Source organism: Amblyraja radiata, chromosome 17 (genome assembly GCF_010909765.2).
Source record: "Amblyraja radiata isolate CabotCenter1 chromosome 17, sAmbRad1.1.pri, whole genome shotgun sequence".
NCBI classification, from domain to species: Eukaryota; Metazoa; Chordata; class Chondrichthyes; order Rajiformes; family Rajidae; genus Amblyraja; species Amblyraja radiata.
In genome coordinates, this window is record NC_045972.1 from 40,776,909 (window position 1) to 40,790,353 (window position 13,445).

A 13,445-nucleotide genomic window follows, 5' to 3' on the forward strand; every position below is an offset into this window, starting at 1 on the left:
GACACTGGCCAAGCCCATTCTGGTTTCACCTTGTTCTCCCAGAATTGAATAGCTAACCTTTCTCTTCATTTCTCTATTTTGAGTTCCGATATTTTATTTTATTTTTTTAATCTTATTTATTTTTATTTTTTTTGTCCCTAAAATGTCAGCTATTTTAGAAACTTGAATGGTGTCTAAATCACATTTAAATATCTGCTTTTGAAACATTGCTTTTAGTCTCAAATTTACAGACACAAAATTGAACTACATTGATTTAAATCTGCAATTTCAAAAAATTACTTTTGACTAAAGTCTTACATGAAGTTAATATTATACTTTTATCAATAGAAAGGGTGTTGTAATGCAGTGATCCACAGGGACCCTATATCAAGTGAAATGACCATTATAAACAAGGCTTCTGGGGGACCACAATGGACTGTGTGCCTTTTCCAGTTTATAGGTGAAGTGTTTATAGGTGTAGAATTGGGACCATTTGGCCCATCAAGTCTACTCCACCATTCAATTATATATGAAGAAATGATCTGCTTTTCCCCCTCAACCCATTCTCCTGTCTTCTCTCCATAACCCCTGTCACCCGTACTAATCGACTGAGCCTTAGGGCTAGGTTGTACGGGGCGGGGCCCAAGTCTGTATCCAGAATTTGCACGTGTCTCTACATGTTGGGCTCGTGTACATGGTCCCCGTAAGCTTCAGCACCATGGTCCAGGTGACTGTGTAGATGCCCCAGCCCACAGCTCCCTAACTGCTGATAAAGCTGAATTCCAAATCATTAGTTTTTAGTCATCTCTGAAATTGTTTTTTGCACCGTGTCTGAAGAATGGTCCCGACCCGAAGCAATCCCTATCCATTTTCTTTGGTGATGCTGCTTGACCCGTTGAGTTACTCCAACATTCTGTTTTTAATGTATTTTTGTTGAAGACAGAAAAAGGCAGCTGCCCCATGCCTCCTATTCCGTGACCCACGAACTCCACTGAAATCAATGCCGTGCGATTTTTTTCCAGCAGATCAGCTGATGCTACCTGGACTTGTGTAAAGACCAGAGGTAGAGCAAACACTCATCACCAGCTCCCTTGAACCAGTCAATGAGGCCCGTGCTGCTGAGGTTTTCCCAACGCAGGTGCTCATGTCTTCACCTGGAATGGCTGAGAGTTGACGCTTCCTTTCAGAACTCCCTGGCCACACCCATCATGGTTTGGCTCAATTGGTTCCACAAAGACAGTTAATCAACCCTTGTTATTATGGACCTGTTTATAATGGATTTTGGTTTTAGCAGACTGCCTCTTTAAGAACACGGGCCACTAGTTACACTGCGGAGGCATTGAAATTACCAAGGCGTTGAAATTGCCAAGTCGGTACTTCAATTGACATTTAACAAATAGCATTTAGTATTTTAGCAGTAACAAAAATATATTTTTAGTTAATAGTTAACAATAGCTAATTGGAAACAACTAGTAGTTTCACGTAGGTGGCTGATGCAAATCTCTTACTTGGTTATAGCGGGCATTTGGCAATAACTGACACCATGTATCACCCCCACAGTCCATTATAACAAAGCTTTACTGTATTACAAGAGTTAGTTGCCTTTCTAAAACACTTAAGATTGGTGCATTTGGTCCTACAGTCAAAGGGATGTTATGTTTTGTAAAATACTAAAATTCACTCTTGCCAAGTTAAAGCCTAGGGTAGAAACTTTCTAGGTTTGCAATTTGTGGTGAGTCATGCCCTGGCCCAAGCACTGTTCCTCATTGACTGATGTGTGTATTCAAACTTGTACTGTAGTACGCAGCTGATGACTACACCGGCCTCATTCAGATGAACGAACAAGCAAGGAGTATGTTTCAGGCACCCAAAGAGTGGGTCTGTTTGTAGATGACCAACTTTACAAATGTCAATAAGGTAAGGAGGTCACTTCCTGGCTGCCTCTCTGGCCAGCGTCACTTGTGAGTGGCGCCAACTGGTGTTTCAAACCTGGCAACTTGCATTTCTCTCTGTCCGTCTCTGAGACTATCATCTTTCCTGGCTTCTACCAAGGGTGGAACTGGAAACCCCAGGTGAGGTGGTCGCTGCCGCCCTTTGAGCAGTGGCTATTAAAGTGCTCTCTCAACAGTAGGAATGATTAGTGGGATGAATGGATGGCTGCATGAACTTGCATGGCTGAGATGATATAACTGGAGGGAGCATCAGAAGATATCTCAATGGTGCTTCATTTGCCCACACAGTGAAATTCTTATTGCGTTTATTACACATGCAGGCGCCGCCATTTTTGGCTCCATTATTCAAAGTCCAGTCAACCCGCCCGCCCGATGTACTGGAGCCGTTCCCACGAGCTGATTTTCCCCTCTCCTCGCCCCATGGTCATCTTTGTGCCCCAGGGGCAGCTCCTGCAGCCGACCTTGAAGGCGCTGGAGGCAATACCCCGGTTCGCCCTTGCTCCTCGCGTCCGACATCTCCAGCTCCCTCCCAGTCACGCCAGCCGCCAAGCCTTCGCGTGGGTATCTGGTCTCGCCGACTGATGACCCTTCAGGCCATGCCCCACCGACCGACAAGAATTTGAGCCTTCAGGTGGCTTCCTGGTCCCTCCGACCAACCAGCCCTTCCTGGAAGGCACGTCTAGTCGTGAAATGTGCAATATGAATTGGTAACCAGAGTGAGCGGAGAATTGCTGTTTAGTGGGTTTAAGAAGGAACTGCAGATGCTGGAAAATCGAAGGTAGACAAAAGTGCTGGAGAAACTCAGCGGGTGCAGCAGCATCTATGGAGCGAAGGAAATAGGCAACGTTTCGTCCCGAAACGTTGCCTATTTCCTTCGCTCCATAGATGCTGCTGCGCCCGCTGAGTTTCTCCAGCACTTTTGTCTCCCTGCCGTTTAGTGGAGATGCTTTTCCTTTCATACGTGGCTTTCCATCCTTTGAAAACGAACTGGAGAAATGTGGTACAGGATTGGAGGGTAACGCTCTGCAGAATGTTCCAATCTCCACAGTTTCCTTGCTGGTTTGAAGAGCTGGAAAGGTAGCGAAACATAGTTGAACAATGCAAGGATGTGTTTACATGAAATGTCTTTCTCTAGTGAATTGCGGTTTGTCGAGTGTGAAATATGATAATTTTCAGGAGTCGAGTGTTTTATTGTCATGCGTCCCAGATAGAACAATGAGATTCTTACTTGCAGCAGCACACAACAGCATATGTAAACATAGTATACTGTGATCAATATGATCATCGAGAGAGCAAAAAAAAAAGTTCAGTGTGTAGCTCAGAGGAAATGGATATGTTTTCTTGCAAACAAAATGGTGCGCTCCGAAAATTGAACCTCCAAATTACCAGGACTAGATTCCTTCACCATTAGCATATCAACGTGGGTGCTGCAAATACACAGCAGGCCAGAGAAAGGTCTCGTTTAAACTGTGTCACTGTCCACCAGTGTTGCTGGAGCTGCAATTACCAGCATTATCTTTTCAGAATTCCAGAATCTGCCAATTTTTGCTTTAACCAAACTCTGAGCAAATCTGATGATCTTGACGTAAGTTATGAGATAAACCTTCATTTGGCAAAGTGCAACATGGCTCTTAATAGAGTCGACCTAGTGCTCGTAGTCAATCTAGTGCTCATGAAATTACATAATGAATGTCTTATATAACCATAAGACATTGGAATGGCACCATTTCCCCCCCCCCCATGACCTTTGGGGCTACGCATTGAAGGGATACAGATCTTTGTTCTTCTTGGCGGTTGGTTGCTATTCTTTTCTTTGTTTTTCCAACTTTTCAGTTTGTCGTGATACTGTTAGCAAACCTTTTTAAAATGCTCTAATTTTACGCGTGGCAGTGGGATCAAAGGTCGTCAAGTCTGAAAAATTTGCTCTTTAGATATGACACCCATTTTTGTTTATCTTGACATTGAGGCAAAATCATTAGATTGACGGAGCTGATTTATCAACCTGTTGCTGCATTGGTCGTGCTGAAGAATCTCCAATTGTCCACCAATTTCCAAGTAGAGTCAGAATGATACAACATGGAGACGGGCCCTTCAGCCCAACTTGCCCACACTGGCCAACATGTCCCAACTACACTAATTCCACCTGCCAGCATTTGATCCATATCCCTCCAAACTTGTCCTATCCATGTACCTGTCCAACTGTTTCTTAAACGTTGGGATAGTCCCAGCCTCAACTAACTCCTCTGGCAGCTTGTTCCATACACTCACCACCCTTTAGGACAAAGGTACCCCTCGTATTCCTATTAAATCTTTTCCCCTTCACCTTAAACCTATGTCCTCTGGTCGTCTTCACCTACTCTGGGCAAGAGACTCTGTGCATCTACCCGATCTATTTCTCTCATGATCTTATACACCTCTATAAGATCACCCCTCATCCTCCAGCGCTGCAAGGAATAGAATCCCAGCCTATTCAACCTCTCCCTATAGCTCAGACCCTCTAGTCCTGGCAACATCCCCATAAATCTTCCCTGTACTCTATCCAGCTTAACAACATCTTTCCTATGACACGGTGTCAAAAACTCTACACAACACTCTAAATGCAGCCTCACCAACATCTTGTACAACTGCAACATGGCCTCCCATCTTCTATACTCAATACTGGCTGATGAAGTCCAATGTTCCAAAGGCCTTTTTGATCACCCGATCTACTGTGACTCCACCTTCAGGGAATTATGCACCTGCACTCCTAGACCCCTCTGCTCTACAACACTACATAGAGCCCTACCATTCACTGCCAATCCCAAAATGTAACACCTGCCCATGATCTCCCATGTTGCAGTCCAGTTCAATTTTGTGTTCCTCTCCTCCCACAGCTTCATGCAGATACGATCTTGATTCTGTATAACTTCAATGGCCAGCCCAGCGGCGAAGCTTTGGTGACGTTCCCAACCCTTGAGACGGCGACGAGAGCTATGTCGGAAAAGAACGGACAACTTATTGGTCATCACTGCATAAACCTCAGATTGGTGTAAGATCTGCAATCAAAAATTTTTTTTTGTTTTTTTTGTTTGTTTGTTTTTACTCGTGGAAACGCACCGAGTCCTTACAGGAAAGTGGCCTTGTACAGAACATGGCAAAATAAAAGGATACTGAAGTGTGGGACACCCCCTTCCTGCCAAAGGGTTGTGCACTAATGCAAAAGCCATAATGAACTGCAATATTCTTCATCTACCTTTTTAACTACCAACTTACATTTATGATTTTGACTTTATACTGACATGGAAGTGACTTGCAAAACTTGACAATGCTAACTAGTTAAGTTATATATTTTATTTAAGCCTAGTAGCTTCAGAGCCACATGTAGACTTGCTGTTCTTAATGTGCATGCAGTGTTTATGTTAAACCGTTTGTATATTATGATACAAAGATGCTGCTTATAGGTAATGCTTCCAATGCATGAAATAGAATTTTTTTTGTATAAGCCTATAAGCAATAAGGATGAATTTTTTTTTACGCTATGATGACTAAGTGACAAATAATCTGCTGTTGGAGCACTAACACCATGTTATCCATGATTTTCTTCCCTATGTGCCTTAACGCAAAGTGCAATATCAGCAGAGCAAGATTTTGAACAGGCCTTCTTGTGAGGTTGAATGAGTTGTATGTACTTTAGTTAATAGAGCAAGTTTGAAACTTGCAAAGTATAAATTGTACGCTTTGTATAGCCAATAAAGTTTAAAGATGCATAAATGAATCTGTTAGTTTATGTACAACTTTAGATATTGTCTTTTACTTCCCATTTAAAGGATATCACTTAATCTTGCTGTAATCTTGGCATTACAGGGCAATGATTGTGGACAAATGCCTGCTTTTGTGCTGTACAGCTTGATAGAGAAGTGGGCAATCTTGGTGTATAGTTTAGAGATATACCGTGGAAACGCTCCGAGTCCGCACTCACCAGCGATCCCCGCACATTAACACTATCCAACGCGCACTTTGGACAATTTACAATTAAGCCAAGCCAATTAACATACTAACCTGTACTTTGGAATGTGGGAGGAAACTGGAGATCCTGGAGAAAACCCACAGGGAGAACGTACAAAATTCCGTACAGACAGACACCTGTAGTTAGGATCGAACCCGGATCTCTGGCGCTGGAAGGCAACAATGCTACTGCGCCACCGTGATATTGATATTGATCAGTGGATATATTGGGCAGGTACTAGGAATGTGGTTCTGATAAGTGTAAAGTGATGCATATTTTAACTTCTCTACATCCAATGAATGGCAGAGAATTCCACAGATTCACAACTCTTTGGGTGAAAAAGTGTTTCCTCCTCTCAGTCCTAAATGGCCTACCCTTTATTCTTAAACTGTGACCCATGGTTCTGGACTCCCCCAACTTGGGGAACATTTTTCCTGCACCTAGCCGGCCCAATCCCCCCCAAAAAATATGTTTCTATAAGATCCCCTCATCCTAAATTCCACTGAATACAAGCCCAGTCAATCCATTCTTTCATCATATGTCAGTCCCGCCATCCTGGGAATTAACCTGGTGAACCTACGCTGCACTCCCTCAATAGCAAGAATGTCAGCATGGGCAGAGGTCTTTTTTAAACAAAAACATTAGATATGTCTTGAATTTAACAACTTTGGAGGTTGTATCATGATGCATGTTATTTTTATTTAGTCAGAGACTAACTTTGCCATGCTGGTTCCAGCTGGGCAGCAATTTCGCGCCCTCCGCTGCAGGGAGCAAATACAACCTGCCGATTGGCATGGAAATCACAATGAGGTCAAGATCAGTTGCCTCACCTGGCCTAGACGCTGCATTTTCTGCGGGACTTCCAGGAAGGATTTCGAACGTGTGCTCGTGATTTTTTTTTCCCCCAGGTTGAAGGAGAAGCAGGATCACCAGTTGCCCGAACATCGGAGGTGGACCAGTAGTATAAGCAGGTGAGAACTCAATCTTATTTTTGGAAGCTCAGGCCATCTGAATCAAATCTGTGATCCTCGTTTATCCAAGTAAATCTCCCTAATTAGTTTGGTTTAAATCTCGTTAATTTTATAGGCATTCATAATGCATGGAAGACCGTTAAACATGTTGTCATTAGAAAGTTGGGTGCACCAAGGAGGAATTGGCCACCAGCATAATAGTCAAACGTGTTTGATTGTCGTATGTCCCAGATAGAACAATGAAATTCTTGCAGCAGCACAACACGTATATTAATAATAAAATAAATAAAATATATTACGGGCTAAATTGGGACCCTGACATTAAAGGTCAGAAGAGGGACCCAAACCGAGGCATTATCTATCCATGTTCTCCAGGGATGCAGCCTGACCTGAGTTACTCCATCACTTTGTGTCTTTTTTTTGTTAACCAGCATATGCAGTTCCTTGTTTCTGCATTGTTACAGGTAATCATTAGTTACTGTGGAAGAGAAAGTGAGTGCTTTATAATAAAGTGCCAAAGTAATTGCCTTAAATAGTTACTTGTCTATTGCACATTATTTTCATGGCTTTGTAGCAACAGCAATGAAGGAGGTGTGTGTGTGAAACGGATACAATTTGGAACCAAAGTATTAATTTGGGATCGATGTGGTTGACAATTGTGTTTTCCTTCACTAATTCCTGTCAGCTGGGTGAAGCAAGGGCTAATCAGCCTGTGTGTCAAAACGATGACTCTACAATGAAGTAACAGTGGGCTGTTAAAGGATGGAGCAAACCAGTTTGGGTATGAGCTGGACAAAACTTGCAACATAATTGTGCAGTTTTGGTCTCCTAATTGCCCTAATTACTCTGCTACCCTCTGGGAGGCGATTCAGGACTCTGAAGGCAGAGAATGCTGGGGAAGCAAAATGTAATTCCAAGAAATGCCGCCAAATTCTTTTAAATTCTTTTAAAATACCTATTTATTATTTACTAATAAGTGTACATATGTGTTAATGGTTGTCGTGTTTGTTTTTTTTTTTTTTAAACCGGAGGAGATGTAATGGAATTTCGTTGCACAGTATTGTGCAATGACAATAAACTTATTCATTCATTCATTCATTCTAATTTGGGGACAGACATTCTTGTTTAGTTTAGAGATACAGCGCGGAAACAGGCCCTGCGGCCCACCGAGTCCGAACCGACCTGCGATCCCTGCACATTAACACTATCCGACACACACTAGTGAAAATTTACACATACACCAAGCCAATTAACCTACAAATCTTTACGTTTTTGGAGTGTGGAAGGAAACCGAAGATCTCGGAGAAAAGTCACGGGGAGAATGTACAAACTCTGTGCGGACAGAGTTGAATCCGGGTCACTGGTGCTGCAAGTGCCGTAAGGCAGCAACTCTACCGCTGCGCCACCGTGGCTGCCCTTGTTATCGAGGGAGTGCCGCGTAGGTTCACCAGGTTAATTCCTGGGAATGGCAGGACTGACATAAGATGAAAGAATGGGTCGACTGGGCTTGTATTCACTGGAATATAGAAGGATGAGAGGATATCTTATAGAAATATACACAATTCTTAAGGGATTGGACAGGCTCGATTCAGGAAAAATGTTCCTGATGTTGGGGGAGTCCAGAACCAGGGGTCACAGTTTAAGAGTAAGGGGTCGGCCATTTACAACTGAGATGAGGAAAAACTTTTTCACCCAGAGAGTTGTGAATCTGGAATTCTCTGCCACAGAAGGCAGTGGAGGCCAATTCACTGGATGTTTTCAAGAGAGGTATAGCTCTTGGGGCTAACGGAATCAAGAGATATGGGGAGAAAGCAGGAACGGGATCATATTGAATGGCGGTGCAGGCTCGAAGGGCCGAACGGCCTACTCCTACTCCTATTTCTATGTCTGTTTCTAATTGTGAATCTGAATTTTGTCTATGTTGGAATTAATGTGGACTAAAACTTTGAGCAAACTGGAACACTTATTCTAGTTTAGTTTGGAGATAGAACGGAAACCGGTCATTCTGCCCACCGAGTCCGAACTAGCAATTGATCCCCGAATATCAACACAATCTTTCACACACTAGGTACAATTTACATTTGTGCCAAGCCAATTTACCTACACACCTGTACGTCTTTGGAGTGTGGGAGGAAGCCGAAGATCCCGGGTCAAACTCGCGGGGAGAACGTACAAACTCCGTACAGACAGCACCTGTAGTCGGGATCGAACCCGGCTCTCTGGCGCTGTGAGGCAGCAAATTTACCGCTGCGCCACCGTGCTGCCCAATTCAGATTAATCTTCTGATAACACACAAAAAAAAAACACGATCTTGGCATAAGAATGAATGAGACAAGGGAAAAGGTTCTGATCTTTTGGAAAAAAGAGACAATGCTCTCGGTGGGAAGATGGAGTTTAGCACCACTCACACAAATAAGCCAACCATCTCATTTATCAATTCTCCCAAAGAGGGAAATGGTGTTCAATTGGAAAGACCGTTTACACTATGAGAGCTAAAACTGATGTTTTCATTAAACTTCAATTAAAGTGTTCAGTTTCATTGTTAATTAAACATATTGGAGCAATAATGGTTGAGGGGTATATTTGGTGCTGTATTTAATTAATCTCCCTGCTGTAGGAGGGATAACATGCCAATTAGATAAAGTGAAGGATATAATTATATTGTGCCCTGTAGGTGGGTGTAGTTAGTTCCAAATAATCTCTGACAAAGATATGGGAATGAGCAGAAGGTTAAGGAGGAAGGAATAATTTTCTACACTCATTTGGAAAGAGTACAGAGAAGATTTATGTTCATAAGTGATAGGAGCAGAATAAGGCCATTTGGCCCACCATGTCTACTCCGCCATTCAATCATGGCTGATCTATCCGGAAGTGGCGGCGCTGCCCAAGCAGCTGCGGCTCGCCTGCAGTCCGTCTGACTTTATCTTTTTTTGTTTTGTTTTCTTTTGTCTTGTTGGATGTGTGTTTTAGTTTATTTTTAGTTGTGTATATATGGGGGGGGGGGGCGGGAGAAACTTGTTTTAGTCTCTTCCTTGGGGGGGGGGGGGGTGCAACATTTTCTTTGTCATATCTCTGTCTCCGTCTCCGACTGTGCTGAGGCCTAATCGCGGAGCTGGCGGCCTCCAACTGGGACCGACCTCGAGGCAGAGCCAGGACTCACCATCGCGAAGCTGGCCGACTTCAGGGCTGTGGTGGCGCTGCGGCAGCGGCCCGACTTGGGAGCCTCGGAGGCTTCGGCCGCGGGTCCAGTGGACAACAACAGCAGGAGCTCGCAGGTCCAGATTCTTCGGAGCTCCAGCAACATCAGCTTCGTCCGCTGGACTGGAGGGTGGCAGCATCGTCCGCCCCGGGCCGCGGAGTTTGAACCGGCCCGTTCACGGAGCTCGGATTCGGCCGCGGGATTTACCATCACCCGGCGGGGGGCCCAACATCGAAAGCCTGGATCGCCTCAACGCAGAGGGAGAACAAGGAAGGAGAGGCAAGGACTTAAGACTTTTGCCTTCCATCACAGTGAGGCGGTGCCTGGTAGCCTCACTGTGGTGGATGTTAAACTGTGTTCATTGTGTGTTCTGTTATTTTATTCTCTGTCATGACTGCAAGGCATGTAATTTTGTTCAAACCAAAGGTTTGAATGACAATAAAGGATACTTTATACTATCTATCCCTCCCCTAACCCCATTCTCCTGCCTTCTCCCCATAACCCCTGACAACTGTACTAATCAGGAATCTATCTTATCACTGCCTCAAAAATATCCACTAACTTGGCCACCGCAGCCTTCTGTGGCAATGAATGTATGGGGATGTTGCCAGGATGTGAGCGCCTGAGCTGTAGGGTGACGTTGGGAAGGCGAGGGCTGTGTTCCTTGGAGCGCAGGAGGTTGAGAGATGATCTTGCAGAGGTGTATAAGATCACGGGGGGACCAGGTAGGGTGAATACGCAGTCTTTTACCCAGAGTAGGGGGATCTAGAACCAGAGGACATGGGTTTAAGGTGAGGGGAAAAGTTTGGTAGGAATCTGGGAGGCAATCTTTATATTGTGTACAGAGGGTGGTGGGGTATATGGAATGAGCTGCCAGAGGAGGTGGTTGAGGCAGAAACTATAACATTTATAAGACATTTGGAAATGGCATAGATAGGAAAGGTTTGAAGGTATGTGGGCAGGTGGGACTAGAGTAACATAGAAAATAGGTGCAGGGGTAGGCCATTCGGCCATTCGAGCCTGCACTGCCATTCGATATGATCATGGCTGATCATCCAACTCTGTATCCTGTACCTGCCTTCTCTCCATACCCCCTGATCCCTTTAGCCGCAAGGGCCACATCTAACTCCCTCTTAAATATAGCCAATGAACTGGCCTCAACTATCTTCTGTGGCAGAGAATTCCACAGATTCACCACTCTCTGTGTAAAAGTAGATGGGGCACATTGGTTGGCATGGGAAGGCTGGGCCGAAGGGCCTGTTTCCTTGCTGTATGACTTTAGAACAGTTTCTGACTGACTTGACCCATCCCAACCAGGTTGTTACAACCTGCTATGTTCCTGTATTTTGCTGAGCTTCCTTGTTGGCAGCCTTTTCGAATTCTAATTCTCATGACCAGTCACGCTCCAAAGCACGTTTCTTCATCGTGGGAGTGTCTCCTTAAGCCAAGCTGCTTTGAAAATGTTCTTGTTTTGATGCAATAGCGTGTGACTCAGGAGCTTGGCGTTTGTCATGTGTTCAAGACACCACCTGCCTTTCGTTACATAGGCATAAATCATCTGCTGTTACTGCCCGTATTAGTGGCCACAAACAGAAACAGAAAATAGGTGCAGGAGTAGGCCATTCGGCCCTTCGAGCCAGCACCGCCATTCAATACGATCATGGCTGACCATCCAAAATCAGTTCCCCGTTCCTGCTTTTCCCTCATATCCCTTGATTCTTCTTACCCTAAGAGCAAAACCTAACTCTCTCTTGAAAACATGTGTAGGTTTTAAAGATATTTATCTTAATTTAACAGCAAAGTTTTTCGAAATCTTTTTTTCTGATATGATTACTGCTTGGTTTTGTGCTAAAGGCCGTCTATAACATGTATCAATGACTTGAATAAAAAGATTTCCATCTAGAAATTAGATCCACCAAAGGTTGCTTGTTCTACTTTGCTTCTGAAATTTGCTATCACCGAGTTAGAGACTCATAGAATCATACAACATGGAAACAGGCCCTTCGGCCCAACTTGCCCGCACTGGCCAACATGCCCCATCGACACTAGCCGCACCTGCCTGCATTTGACCCACATCCCTCTAAATCTATGTGTAGGAAAGAACTGCAGATGCTGGTTGAAATCAAAGATAGACACAAAATGCTGGAGTAATTCAGCGGGACCGGCAGCATCTCTGGAGAGAAGGAATGGGTGATGTTTTGGGTCCAGATGCCTGAAGAAGAGATATCACCCATTCCTTCTCTCCAGAGATGCTGCTTGTCCCGCTGAGTTACGCCAGCATTTTATGTCTATCTTCCCTCTAAATCTGTCCTATCCGTATACCTGTCTAAATGTTTATTAAAACGTTGTCTTAGACACCTCCTCTGGCAGCTCATATATACCTACCACCCTTTGTTTAATGAAAAAGTTGTCCCTCAGGTTCCTATTTAAATCTTTCCCTCTCACCTTAAACCTGGGTTTGACTTTGCCGTATAGGAATGAATGCCCCCGTGCTGTAATTCATCGGTGTTTGCTTTTGTACACAGCTCACTACAATGGTGAGCTGCTGACAGCATTTTGCAGTTACCTTGCACAATCAAGCTAGAAAACTTGGAGACTGACGCGGAACAGCGGAGACTGAGGCAGTGCAGCGTAGGTTCACGAGATTGATCCCTGGGATGGCGGGACTGTCATATGAGGAAAGATCGAAAAGACTAGGCTTGTATTCACTGGAGTTTAGAAGGATGAGGGGAGATCTTGTAGAAACATATAAAATTATAAAAGGACTGGACAAGCTAGATGCGGGAAAAATGTTCTCAATGTTGGGCGAGTTCAGAACCAGGGGCCACAGTCTTAGAATAAAGGGGAGGCCATTTAAGGCTGAGGTGAGAAAAAACGTTTTCACCCGGGTTATTGATAGGGGACGATCAGCCATGATCACAATGAATGGCGGTGCTGGCTTAAAGGGCCGAATGGCCTCCTCCTGCACCTATTTTCTATGGAACTGAGTCGAAGGACCGGATGGCCTACTCCTGCAACTATTTTTCTATGTGTCTAACATCTGCTCTAGTTAATGAAGGCAATCGATGAAGGTAAGTAGTGTGGAGCCAAAAGCAAACTGCTGGAAGAACTCGTTGGGACGAGCAGCATCTGTGGAGACAACAGGATTTTTGCTGTTTAGGCTCGAGACCCTTCATCAGGTTTGAGTGCAGAGGGGAAAATAGACCGTGCCTGGAAGTGTGCTGGAGAACGGTGAGTGATGGGTGGAAAAGATGACGGGGGGAACCAGGTGAGATAGAGCGGTGGTGGTGGGATGAAAAAGATGAGCAAAGGGGAAGCGAATAGTGGCACATTTTTGGGTATCCCTCTTCCGATCACAC

General features: G+C 44.4%; 1 protein-coding gene across 4 annotated transcripts in view; it reads left to right on the forward strand.

The window, feature by feature from the left end:
• Nucleotides 1-5,685, forward strand: part of esrp2 (epithelial splicing regulatory protein 2) — a 39,511-nt gene extending 33,826 nt beyond the window's left edge. For all 4 annotated transcript variants that reach the window (XM_033036300.1, XM_033036301.1, XM_033036297.1 and 1 more), the window contains exons 16-17: nucleotides 1,780-1,896; nucleotides 4,805-5,685. In XM_033036300.1, the coding sequence (XP_032892191.1) occupies nucleotides 1,780-1,869 (90 nt within the window). In that variant the 3' untranslated portion in view covers nucleotides 1,870-1,896; nucleotides 4,805-5,685. The remainder of the gene's footprint in view (nucleotides 1-1,779; nucleotides 1,897-4,804) is intronic.
• Nucleotides 5,686-13,445: the final 7,760 nt, after the last annotated feature.